Source organism: Ochotona princeps, chromosome 17, assembly GCF_030435755.1.
Source record: "Ochotona princeps isolate mOchPri1 chromosome 17, mOchPri1.hap1, whole genome shotgun sequence".
Taxonomy (NCBI): domain Eukaryota; kingdom Metazoa; phylum Chordata; class Mammalia; order Lagomorpha; family Ochotonidae; genus Ochotona; species Ochotona princeps.
In genome coordinates, this window is record NC_080848.1 from 10,366,247 (window position 1) to 10,379,546 (window position 13,300).

Consider the following 13,300-nt stretch of genomic DNA (forward strand, 5'->3'; position numbering starts at 1 on the left):
CTCACTTGAGTGCTGGTTCAAGTCCTAGCTGCTTTGCTTCTGATGCAGTTCACTGTTAAAGCACCTGGGGAAACAGTGGAAGATGGCCTAAATGTGTTACCCCTGCCACCCACGAGGGAGACCCAGAAAACACTGGCTGCTGCCTGGCCCTGCCTTGGCTGTTATGACCATTTGAGGCAGTGAGCCAGCAGATGGAAGATCTCTGTTTCTCCCTCTCTGTAACTCTGCTTTTCTGTCAAATAAATAATTTCAAATGGCAACGTAGCTGGGTGAGGCCAGGGATATTGCTCAATACCCTGCCAGACCCTTCACAAAAAGGAATCCAACACAGAACCTAAGAAGGGTCCAACAACATGTCAATAGCGTGAGATCAAGAAGCCCGCGTGAACACCTCCACGCATCTAACCGACGTTGGCGACCTTCACCATTCCTCACAGCAGCCCGCTGTAAGCAGCTTGCAGATCACCACCTGGGGGTTGCTGGAGAACAGGTGGAAAGGACTATGGTTGGCATCATGTATGAAGGCCACACTAACACCCAAACAAGAGCCAGAGCGAATGTGCCAGATGTGTGGGCTGAGGCATCCAGAAAGGTGAAGCTTTCTAGAACGATGTTCTGTAGGAGACAGGACTAATGGCCGTGATGAGCCCAAAGACCACAGCGAGGGTGGGTAGGAGGCAGGGAGATGGAATGTTCCAGAAACGGGGACCCAGAGTCAGAGGCTGCATACAGAGGCAGGTCAGGTACAAGCCCAGGTAACAACAAGGTGGGTCACTGAGTGGAATCAAAAGGCAGGAGAGAAGGGCTGAGAAACAACCAGGCATTCTTTGCCACCTACCTTGCTTTCTGACAAACCGTGCCTTCAGAGGATGTCACTCACTGTAACCATGTGGGTCACTGGCATCTCTCCCCAGCGACACTAAGACCTTGGTGCTCCAGCCCTGACGATCAGCAACAGCAGATGGCATATTGTTAATATGAGGACGGCAAGGCCTAGCAAGAAGTAGCCATGGCGACTGGCCAGCTTGAAAAGCCACAAAGATACATTCTGGTCCACAGAACAGTCGCGCCTGTCCAGGAGATGGCGCCCTCCTCCCTGAGAGTGAGCAAGTTATGAATGAACAACTGGTCCCTGCACTCTTAGCAGGCGTGGTCCAAGACAAGAGCCAGCCATTCCAGCCCTGTCCAAATCTTTTGAACGCATCCTCCCTTTCTTCCTGCTTCAGATCCTTCCCAGGTGTCTCCTACAGCATGGCAATAGGACCATCCTATTACCTCTGTATCCCTCTATCCCACCGAACGCACTTATGCTTATCAAGTCATTTTCCAAAAACATAAATTGTCAAGACCTGGCTTGGGGCTGGGGTCGGGTGGGGGAGCATTCTCTGAAGGCAGTGGGAGGGTCCAAGTACAAAGAGAGCTAGCTCTGCCCATCCCACCGGCCACCTCAAGATCAGGGTGGGGTTGGAGCAGGGGCACGGGTGAGCATGGGAAAAGCAGGTGCAAAGCTTTGAACCGTCTGCCACACAGGGCATGCATGGAGAATCACTGCAAGCCGTGGAGAGGGCAGGATGAGAGCTGTGCTCGCACAGGCTGTATGTGGTTAGGGTGCAGGTCGGTTGATGAGCAAAGCACGTCCACCTTACAACACCAGGAGGGCGGGGAAAAGCACAGCGCCACCCACTTGAGGTTTTGGGTGCATGGATTCCATAAACCATTGGCAGAATAGACAGGAAATATGTGGTCTTAGTTATCTGAAAAGCAGAGAGAGAGGAGTCTTCTATCTCCCGAATCACTACCCAAAAGCCTGCTCCAGCCAGTGGGAGGCTACGCCGAAACCAGGAGCCAGAAAGTCCATTTTGGTTTCCCACATGGCTAACAGGGATCCAAATCTTGTGTCATCATTGGCTGCCTTTCAAGGCAGTAACAGGAAGCTGGATCAGAAGTGCAGGATTTGAGCAACCCTAATATGGGATACAGGTGTCCCAAGTGGGGTCTTTTTTTTAAAAAAAAGATATATTCATTATTTTTATTGGAAAGACAGATATACAGAGAGGAAGATCTTCGGTCCAATGGTTCACTCCCCAAGCGGCCACAGCGGCTGGTGCTGAGCCAATCTGAAGCCAGGAGCTATTCCAGGTCTCCTATGCGGGTGCAGGGTCCCAAAGCTTTGGGCTGTTCTCAACTGCTTTCCAGGCCACAAGCAGGAAGCTGGATGGGAAGCGGGGCTGCCGGGATTAGAACCGGTGCCCAAATGGGATCCTGGTGGTGTGTTCAAGGCAAGGGCTTTAAGTGCTACACTATCGTGCCGGGCATCCAAGTGGAGTCTTCAACTACCATTCCAACCAAGTCCACCCCTAGGAAATGTCTTTTTAGGGGCAGGTGTTGTTGTCTAGCAGATGATCCTAGGCTTGGGACACCCACATCCCATATCAAAAGGGTCTAGGTTCAAGTCCTGCCTCCACTTCCCATCCAGCTTCCAGTTAATGCACAGCAGGTGATGGTTCAAGTCTATGGTCCCCTACCATCCACAGGGGAGACCCAGCTGGAGTTCCAGGCTCCTGACTTCAGCCTGGCCCAGCTGTAGCTGTAGTTGTTGCAGACATTTGGGGGAGCAAACCAGCTAGTGGAAAATCTCTCAGTTGTTTCTTCTTTCAAATAAATAAGCAAATAAACACTTAAAAACAGGGATGGGTCTGGCATGGTTAGCGTAGTGGCTAAAGTCCTTGTCTTGCATGCGCTGAGATCCCGTATGGGTGCTGGTTTGTATCCCAGCTGCTCCACTTACCATCCAGCTCCCTGCTTGTGGTCTGGGAAAGTGGTCAAGAAAGGTCCAGGGCCTTGGGACCCTGCACCCACGTGGGAGAGTGGGAAGAGGCTCCTGGCTTTGGATAGGTTCAGCTCCAGTCGTTGCAGCCACTTGGGGAGTAAACCAGAGAATAGAAGATCTTTCTCTCCTTCTCTCTGTAAATCTGCCTTTACAATAAAAATAATCTTTTTTTTTTTTAAAAAAAAGGATGTATGCATAAAAACATTTTTAAAAATAGCATCCACACTGAATATGTATAGTTTTTTTCCCATGTTGCTATTACAATTATTTATGATGTACATTAGGTATTATAAGTCACCTAGAGGTGATCTGAAATGAAGGTTGTAAGCAAATATTGTCCTTTTCCCTAAGGGGCCTGGGCACTGGCCATTTGGGTGTCTGTAGCAGTCCTAACACCAGTGCCCCACAGACCCTGAGAGATGCCTGCAGAGGGGACAATTTGCAACTTGGGAAACCCAGAGCAGGTGCTCCCGAGGGCCAACCATCAGCAGAGTACTCCAGCTCCAGGGACGGGAAATGGCCAGCAAGCCAGGTGTAGCGCCCACATGGCCCCACGCCCCTGTGTGGCTAGAGGGGCTGGCAGCTTCTGGGAGGATGACAAGGGGCCGGAGCGAAGCCACCTGCACTTACTTTCCAGCAGTAGAGGGAAGAGCTTAAGCATCTTGCGTATCACCGCTTTTCAATGTGTTAGGATCCAGCAAGACAGTGTCAGATTTAGACTCTCCACCTCGAGGAATTTGGTTTCACTTTAATTAGTTGCTGGGAATCTTTGCAAGGCAACTCCGCATCTGGAAAAGAGTTTTCACCCAAAGACAAGCCAGTTAGTTATAGGGTGTCATCTCCCCTAGCAGGCACTGCCGAGGATTTCTGCATTCGGTCATTTCCACCACCAGCCCCTTCATCGGCTACCCTGGCTCTAAATCCCTCCCTCATCCTCATTAAACATGATTGCTATAATATGGGGACATGGGGGGGTTGGATCACCACCAAGCTCTATGTGTGCCATATGAGAGTGTGGATATTCTTTGGAGAAAAGATGTTGTTTCCAGGTTCCAGGTCAGTCAGGAGTCACTGAGGGTAGGTCTTCTTTTTTTTTTTTTTTCCTCATCCAGTAACTTTTCGGAAAAACAATCTCCAAAATACCAGACAAATGAAAGACAGACCCGAGCAGTTACAAGTTGCTTCCCAGGGACCTCAGGAATGTGCTGCTTGCAGCTAACAGGAGGGCTCTGCTTAGCAGGGAGCAAATACCAACACTGCCAGCATTCTCACTGACATTTCACGGTGACTTTTTGCACTCAGGAGCGCTGACGCCAAAACCTATTCTTTGTGCTGGGGAAAAGCAGGAGCCGGGCCAGGCCGAGGAGGCAGGCTCCCAGGGAGGGTGCAGTTCTTCCTGCCTGAACCTCATTGTCATCCATAGAGCTGCACCCGTAGAACCCCTTCTCTGAAACAAGCTCCCGCCCCACGGCCTCCCCAGCACCGGCCTTGCTTAGCCGGCCAAAGTGCAAACGCTCCTGGTGGGCGTTTGTGAAAATAAAAAATAAAAATTCCCCCAGGCCAAGGTCAAGGGTCGCTGGTTGCGCCTTGGCAGCTGAAATGCTGACGGAACAACGGGAGCTCCCACACCACCGGGCGATCCGAGCCGCCCCCTGCCCGGTGCCCTGTCTAGCCACGGCCCGCAGCCAGAGGGGAAAGAGACATGCTGTTTTGTTTAAATCCTCCACATTCGCTGCCATTTCCCTATTGGCCGGATGGGGCTACCCTCCCCGCCGCGGCCGCTGCTGATGTCAGCCCCGGCGCGCTCGCTCCTCCCGCACCACCTCCCGGCCCCAGGCTCCCTGCGGCTCGGCGCGGACTCTCGGCCCCGGCGCGCCGGCTGCAAACTCGCGGGCGCGCACGGCGCTCGGGGGGCCCAGGGGCTCGGGGGAGGGGACGCGCGCACGGAAGGCGCCAGCTTCCTCTCGCCCGCCCCTGGCAGCCGCCCGCCGAGGGTGGAGGCACCGGGGCCCGGCCGGGTAGAGTCGAGCGGCGGCGGCGGCGACGGCTTCCCCTTTTCTCTCCCAGCTCAGCACGGGAGCGGCTCAGGGACCTGTCCCGCAAAGCGCAGGAAACCTTGTTTACCGCCCAGGAAGAGGCGCCGAGCGAGCCTTTGTCTGGCCGGGGAGCAGCATCTCGGCTCCCGGTGACATTAGCGCGGGGCGCGCCGACCGGGCTGGGCTCTTCTGCCTCCCCAGGCGAACTGAGCGGTTGACTTCGGTGCATTTCCTTCCAATTTTTGGAAAGCTCTGCCTTCCTCGCTTGCCCATTGCCGGGCATGTCCTGATTCGGCGACTGCTGCGACCGCCCCGGGGGCTGCCGAGCCAAGCCGTCTGCAGCGGGAGGTCCACCTTTCTCTCTCTCGCTCCCTGACTTTGCAACACCGCGTTCCGGGAGGACCACCTCACCGAGGAAAAGGCGGGGAGCCGCGAGCGCTGGGACCCAAAACCTTGACATGCTCTGGGGTTCGGAGGAGGAAGCCCGGAGCTGAGCGCGCACCGCCGCGGCTGCCTCGCCAGTCTGCGCCCAGCGCCCTGCCCTGTGCCGGGGCGGCAGTCTCACTGGTCTGGGGGCGCCCCCCGCCCCAAAACACCCTAGTTCACGCCCCAGGGTCCGCGGCCGGCAGGACCATGCTTCTGAAGGAGTACCGGATCTGCATGCCGCTCACCGTGGATGAGGTAAGCGCCGCGCCCGGCCGGGCCCCGCCGCCGCCGCCCCCCGGACCCCTGAGGGAGGTGGAAGCGTCCCGGTGGAGCATCCGCTCCCAGACTCCCGGAGCGGAGCTGGGGTAGGCCGGCCGTTTGAAGGTCCCACTTGTCAGCCCTGGGTGGTGTGGGGGACTCCAGGTGTGCTCTTGGGGGTGGGGGCGACGACACTCAGAATCCGGCTCGCCGGGGCTCACAATGCGCCACGGGAGTTGGCGCGCCCTCTCCCTTCAATGAACAAAATGCATAAAGCAGACGCGGGAGCCCGGCAGCCCTTGTAGCCGGGGTGCACGGGTTGCCCCGTCCTGGCCTGGGCCCTGCCTCCTCTCCCCGCTTTGCCGTGAGGAGACGCGACGCGGAGACAAGGCCAGCGCCCCTGGGGTCCGGAGGCCCAGGGCAGTGGAAGGGGGCGGGCGGGGTCCGTGGAGGCCCCCCAACTCCGCGAGGTCGCCTCGGGCTGGGCCCCCCCTGCTCGTGCCAAGCCTGCGCCTCGGGGCTCTAGGATCCGACTTCGTGGTTTCGCAAACGCCTGGCTCGGAAACTTTCTGCGTGTCTTGTTTCTTCCGCCGCGGGGAGCGCCGTCCGCGCCGAGCCCGGAGCGCCGGAGGTTGCGGCGCAGCCACGCGAGGGCGCCCCAGCATGCGGGTGCCGGGCCCAGGTCCCCGCCCCCCCACCTCCCACTCCCGGGGTGCCGTCGCGACCTGGCGGGGTGGGGGGGTCTTGGCCTCCGCGAGCTCGGCGCGGGCTCCAGTCTTCGATTCCCGCGTGCGGCGAGCTCCGGCATTCAGGAAATGGTGACTCAGAGGGGATTATTCTCACCCGGGCTTCCCTTTCTTCCTCCCTCTCCTACATTTGCACCTTCTTGCTGATTTCACAACTGCTCAGCCTGTCCCGGAGGCAGCAGGGCGCGCGAAGCCAGTCAAGGCAGCGTGGCTGAGGGGGTGCGGGCAACACGGGACAGTCAGCGACCCTCGCCCTGTGCTGCTTCCTTCCTTGTCGAGAGCCAAGTCCATCCATGCGTTCCCGAGTCACCCTTCCGTGACAGAGACCATGTGCCCTTGCATAACCAGGAGCGTGGCGGTGCGCACCAGGGCCTGTGGTCTTTAGCACCTGCAAACAAGGGTTCAGGCGAGACCCAAGTAGCTCTGAATTGCAACACGTGTGTCAGCTCCCACTAGGAGCTGGGTGGTGCGGGATGAGCCTGGGGAATGGGTGCCGAGAAGCAGCCCCCTGGGCCCTGTGGGGAACTGGAAGGTAAAGCCAATGAATGGAACCCAGGAACTCAGTGTTGCCTGCAGAGGTTGTGACGCTGGCACCTCCTGGGCCACTGAGCTGGGCAAGTTCAGCTTTGGGGTCCCAGTGCCTCTGCTGCGTGTCCCCTAGGACTTCTTGGGTTGATAGGAGTTTGGAATGTCATCGCAGTGCTGGGACGGCATGAGATACACACCAATACAGGTGGCAGGGGGGAGGAAAGAGCCTGTTCTAGAATTTTCTCTGCAGCTCTACAACTCTGTATCCTGGTTGATTGCATTCTCCAGCCTAGCCAGATGGAAGGCTTTTTCCACATGGTTTTTGGTGCCTGGAGTACAATGAGGCAGTGAGATAATTGCACCTGAGTGGTCTAGGTGGAGCCCCTTCCTTTCTTAATTGGCGGACAAAGTCGGACTCCACCTATAATAGGTATAATGATTAAGTCATTTCATGTGTCATGCATTTAGACTGAGATAAGCATGGTTCAGTTTCTGCAGGTTCCCTTGCTGAAGTCATTTTCCACTATGTTGTAGAAGCCAGGGGGCGATTCAGAGGTTTCTTTCTTAAAGGGCTCAGATGGGCCACCTGGCCCAGCTTGGTCAGCCAAGGTCAGAGACCATGGAAACCCTGGTTGTTCACCCCACAGACCATGCCAACCCCAATCTGCCTTGCTTCCCGTGACCTTCACTCTGAAAACTGAACTGTGAAGCAACTCAGGTTTTTCAAGGAATGCGTTTCCCATCAACTTGGTAGACTTTTGGAAACCTGACTTGGCTTTCGGGTCTTGGGGTGAGTTTTCAACCTCCGTGGATCTCCTGGATCGAGCATTTGTTTAACCACCAGTTAATTAATAGCAGGTGTAGTTCTGCACATGAAGCAAGTGCCTGCCTTTTGGAGAGAGCTGTGTCACTCCTGGCTTTATCCCATTTCCCTGTCAAATGCTGTGGTGGGGCTGGGTTGGGGCAGGGAGAGAACTGGTGTGCTATTCCCCGCCTCTGGCAGATGAGTAAACTGAGATTTGCAAAGGTTTAGTAATGTGCTTTAGGCTGCTCCATTAGTTAATAGCCAAGCCAGAAGGAGAGCCATGATAAAAGCCCATTATTTGTTTTTCCTGAGTCTGCTCTTTGCCTGTCACTAGCATTTAATCCGGGACAAGGAAAATCCTTTCTAGAGAACAGGATAAGTCAGCACTATCAAGTCCGTGAAATATCAGGGGCCTCTTGAATTGTCCCAGGGCCCTGGCTGGCTTTTGCCTCTCTAGGCCTATTTTAACTTATGAAATGTTCCTAATTCCAGGAAAAAAAAAAAAAGAGCAGCTCTGAGAGATAAAAATGAAGCAGATCAGAGTGTTGGTGGTTTTGGAGTGTGTGTATGTTTAAGCACTCATTTCAGAACAAAGACTTAGAGGAAGAGTGAGTTCCTGGGCTCCGTTGAATTTGAAGAGCTTCGTTGGAGTAGCCCTCCTCTGGTGTGTGTGCAGCGCAGTCCTCCCTGCACTAAACATAAGCCTGCTGGAAAGTTCCCGTGGGGAAAAGCCCCCAGGGGGCTGATAGTTGCTATGAAGAGAAAGTTGTCATTGTCTTCATTCGAAACATGTGGTGCTCTAGATTCCCCAGTGAGTTTTAGACTGGAAGGATCCTCAGAGATGACTTATTGTTGAGCCATTTTGTTTTAGGGAGGAGAAAAGCAGACCTACAGAAGGCCCACCTAGATGCCCATCTCATGGCTGAAGGTCAAGTCCAGTCTAGAAGCCAAGTTCTGACTTCTAGAGGGCCCCACAGTTTCCCCCTTTTCTCTTTCCTCTGGGATTCCTTGCTGGAAGAGAATGTTACTGCTGGGCCTGTGTGTGAAAAGAGTATACTAGGCTGTCTCTAGTTGATGGTGGTTAGAGACTGTGACCTTGGGCCTCCTTAGGGGTCACGTGGAGAGGTGTTAGCTGCTTTTGTAGACTAAGCCCAGTGGTTAGACTGCATGTTGTTGTTTTGGAGTGACTTTGGTTTGTGTGGCTTGATGAACGCCAACGCTGGAGTTTCAGACCGCTTCCTCCCAGCCCCAGCCCCAGCCACTTGTTGATGCTGTTCCTGGAACCGGCCTTCTATTCACCATGCCAAGATCCCTTGAAGTGCAGTATGAAGGTCGTCTTCCCTGGCAAAGGTTCCTATCCGCACCTTGTAGGGGCTCAGCATGCCCTAACGTCATCCAGGGAGGCAGGACCCTTGGGTGGTTGTGGTTTTGACTGCATTCACGCTCATGTGAACACTTTGGGGGAGCTTCTTGAAGCCCTCTCCAAGAACACAGGAAAGGGAAAAGAAAAAAATAGCTTTTTATTTATTTATTTTTAAAAACTGAATCCAGTTGTGTTCCTTGCCCTGGCAGGGAGCCCAGTGCACTTGATCCGGGCTCCGCTGGGTCCCTGAAGAATTTTCTTACTTCTGTTTCTGAGAACAGATTTGGGAGTTGGGGTGGTGTCACTCTGGGGATGACAAGAATGGAGGTGCCAAAATGCCAACCACATGCTTTCCTCTGTTGTGAGCAATTCTCAGGAAGCCCCTGTGGCAACACATCAGGGCAGAAGTTCTTGACGGAAGGCGTTTGGAAGTTGGGTATCCTGGCCTTGCCCTTGTACCAGGTTCTAAGTGATATTGTAGGGTATCACGGCCCAGGGTCCTGTGGATTCCTCTCAGCCCTTCCCTGGGGTTCTTCGCCCACAGAACGGTGACTATGCTTAAGAAGTACCACATGTGTGACATTGTGAAAGCGTTTTCTGTGAGGCTCGTTGAAAGGAGCCAAGGCTGGGGTGGTGAGTTTCATTTCCGGGTGAGCCAAGGAGCCTCTTTGGCTTGTCCCATGGCCAGCAGACAGGATTCCCTTGCAGAGGTCATTCTTAGTGGTGAGACTGGCACCTGGAAAGGAAGGGCAGGTTCATGGCTAAGTGCAAACCTTTCGCCACAAACGGAACAGACAAGGAGCCAATGCTGTCCTCCTGGCCAGGCAGTGCCATTGACTTTGTACCTGAAGGACACTGCTTTTCCTCTGGATTTGGGGGTGAGTGCCTGTCACATGAAGCAGATTCTGGGTGGTAGAAAAAAATGCATATCATGGTGAACAAAACCCTAGTTAAAAGTAGGTAGCTACTTTTGCTTTTTTGTTACATCCCCGAGTTAGCCCCCTAAGGCTTTTAAAAGTCAACTTAGAGGGCCCTTGTCTGATTGAAGGGAGCTGTTTCAGGTGAATGAAAAATACTGTTTTGGTAGGAGTCTTTACACAGTGCCAACACTCATGCTCTTTAAGATATTTCTCTTATTCTAGAGTGTTGGTCAGTAGGGTGTTTGAAAGAGCGGGAAAGTCATCAAGACTTGATAGTTCAGAAAGTGTGCAGTGGGGACCCAGGGACAAGCAGTAAATGTGGTTTTCAGGCACCGAACTTGCTGGAAAAGCACGTCTAGGTTCGTTGCTCTAGCCGCCCCCGGAAGGCTGCAGGTGCCTGGTGGCCCGCGTGGGCTTTGGCCTGCTTGGTCTCTGGTTAGTTCACTTGGATAACCATTATGGGAACACTTCATAACACTCCTGTCCCTGTGTAGAGAGAGAGAAAAAAACAGCCTTAGAAACCAGGTGACGTTGTAGTGAGTGGGCAGGAAGCTTCCAGGTGTCCTTAGCAAACTGAGCCCACCGGCAGAGGGAAGGGAGAGTTCCAGGGGTACCCTGCCAGCCACCCACCTCCTTATCTCAGCCCGAGAAACCAGGAATTTAGGGGGAGGGTCTTCCCAAGTAGAGAGATTTTTGTAGGTGATGAGGTGGATGAAGTCCAAGTGTATTATAAATATTAAAACTATAAAAAAAATCAGATCTGGAAGGGTAAAGTTTGAAAAAATTGTCTTGGGAAATTTTACATTTGTACTGTATCACCAGCAACTTAGCAAAATGTAGGGTTCGAGTAAACAGCATTGCAGTGGCGCACACCTGCAGGGGGCGCTACTTACTTGGAACCCAATGGGAACAAAGCAATGAGGTGGATCTGGAGGCAACCACCCAGACACCCTTGTCAGCTCTCAGGCTCCCAGCTCCAGCTGCTGTTCTGTTTAAACCTGAAAGTCTTTACACATGTGTGGGTTTATAAGGATTTATTTATTTGAAAGAGTGATGGGGGTGGAGAGTGGGGAGATCTATTTATTGGCTCGCTCCTGGGTGGACGAGGCCAAAGCCAGGAGCAAGGAACTCCATCTGGGTCCCCTGTGCAGGTGGTAGAGAGTCAACCCCTGGAGCCATTATCTTTTGCTGTATCTCGGGGTGTGCATCAGCAGGAGGCTAGGATTAGGAGCAGGGCTAAGACTCAAACACAGGTGTCCCAAGCAACATCTTCACTGCTCCAGACACCTGCTCTTCACTTCCAGTTTGTACTTCCTGAGATTTTATGTTTTCCTATTAAAGACAGTCCCATTTTAAAGTTGCTGTTAGGCCTGAGGTCAACTATTGCTGGAAGTTATGGGATTACACTGGTCTCTGCCTAACTCCTGGAGGCATAGGCCAGTTTGCCAGGGCTGTGTAATAAAGCTGTGTGCACACCGTGGCTTGCTGCAGCCCCTTTATTATCTTGCAGTTCCCGTCAGTCAGAAGTCTGGGTATGGCCTGGCAGGATTGCCCACTCAGGGTTCCCCAGGACTGCAATGCAGCTGCTGCCCAGGCTGCCTGTCTTTCTTAGTCCTATTGGCTATCCAATAGTGGCTGGCCCCTAAAAGTCACCTGCCATTTCTTGTCACACGCTGCTCTCCACTATGGGACAGGTGGCTCTCACAAGGTCAGCTGTGTAGCTTTTCGGCAACTTCAAGTCTCCTTGCCTTGTCTCTGATTCCCAGACTGTTGCAAAAGGCCTTGCCTCCTTGGGCCTGGTTCAGTGCATTCAAGAGGAAGGAGATTAAGCATTTAAAGATGTGCCCCCTGAGCAGTGGGCCTCTCAGGGGTCGTTCTGTCCTCCACAGGCAGATGAGCTGGATGAAAAGTTCCTTTGGGAGAAAGCTGTTTTGGATCTAGGAGATGTGGGGATGTGGAAGTTCCAGATGGATACTAAGGGTTGTGTCAACACATTGATTTCATGAGTACATGATGGAGCTCCCACGTGCCAGGTGCTGGGGATGGAGCAGCTGGCGAGGCAGCCTGCCCTTCCAGACCTCCCTAGCCAGATGATGCCAGAGAAGTTTCTCTGGGGTGGATGCTGGAGTGCAAGGGGTTAAACTGCCTGTAGCATGGGCATCTCATATGGTTGTCAGTTCGAGTCCCACCTGTTCCACTTCTGATCCAGCTCCCTGCTGATGCACCTGGAAGAGTGCTTGGGTCCCTGCACCCAAGTAGGAGACCTGGATGAAGCTCTGGCCTGGCCCAGCCCTGGTTGTTGTGGCCATTTTGGGAGTGAACCAGTAGTTGGGAGATGGATCTGTTTATCCCTCGCTCTCTCGGTCTCTTCCTCTCTGTAACTCTGCCTTTCAAATAAATAAATAAATCTTTTAAAAGAAGTTTCTCGGCCATTTTAGATGTTAGTGGTGGTGGCACTATTCCACAAAATACGATTTTCTTTTTTAAGATAGAATTGATTTAGTTATTTGAAATGCAGAGTGAATGAGAATCTTCCCTCTGCTGGTTCACTTCCCTAAAGGTTCAGGCAGAAGCCAGAGGGCTGAGCGGCATCTGATTACCCCACTGGCCCAAGCACTTGGGTGTCTTCTGCTGCCTTCCCAGGTGCAGAACTGGGCTTTGAGCTGTTACTTAGCTAAGGGATGCTAGCCGATCTGGGCTGTTTCATCCATTGTGCTGCAGCATTCACACCTACAACTATTTTAAAAATCCTTGAATTGGTCTGCAAAATGCATCTCAGTAAGGCCTTCTTTGTTTGTCTGAATAGAGGTGCTGATAGGTTAACTTCAGCACAGACACCTGTGTTCTGAGAATGTCATCAGGTCTCTGTCCTCAGGGAAATGGCTCTGGTGGGCCTGACCTCAGACAAGCTTTTCCAAGGTGGTGATTCTCTTCTGCAGCCACGTGGAAAACAAAGTCTGCCATGTTTGGCCTGAATGATCACAGATGAAGCCAGGGCATGATGCTTAAAGGAACAAGTGGTCACAGCTGGAAGAGTTGCCCTGAAGTCACCTTTGGAGGGGACAGTGGCTGCCAGGGGTGGACAATGAGAAGGCACTGGCTGCGGCTGGGCGTGTTGGACGGGAGATGCCGTGCCATCTGAGACGGCCCAGTGGGGAGGAAAGGGGCCTGAGTGCCCTTGGCTTTGCTGACGTCTGATGGGTGTTGCCATGCTTCCCACCTTGGGCTTTGTTATGGTTTTTTTTTTTTTTTTAAAGATTTATTTATTTTATTACAGCCAGATATACACAGAGGAGAGACAGAGAGGAAGAGCCTCTGTCCGATGATTCACTCCCCAAGCGAGCCGCAACAAGCGATCTGAAGCCGGGAACCTGGAACCTCTTCCAGG

At 53.3% G+C, this 13,300-nt stretch overlaps 1 protein-coding gene across 1 annotated transcript in view; it reads left to right on the forward strand.

Annotated features, from left to right (window-relative positions):
- The first annotated feature begins 4,567 nt into the window (after window positions 1-4,567).
- Window positions 4,568-13,300, forward strand: part of PITPNC1 (phosphatidylinositol transfer protein cytoplasmic 1) — a 231,914-nt gene continuing 223,181 nt past the window's right edge. The window contains exon 1 of the mRNA XM_004592974.2: window positions 4,568-5,547. Within this exon, the coding sequence (XP_004593031.1) occupies window positions 5,500-5,547 (48 nt within the window). The 5' untranslated portion in view covers window positions 4,568-5,499. The remainder of the gene's footprint in view (window positions 5,548-13,300) is intronic.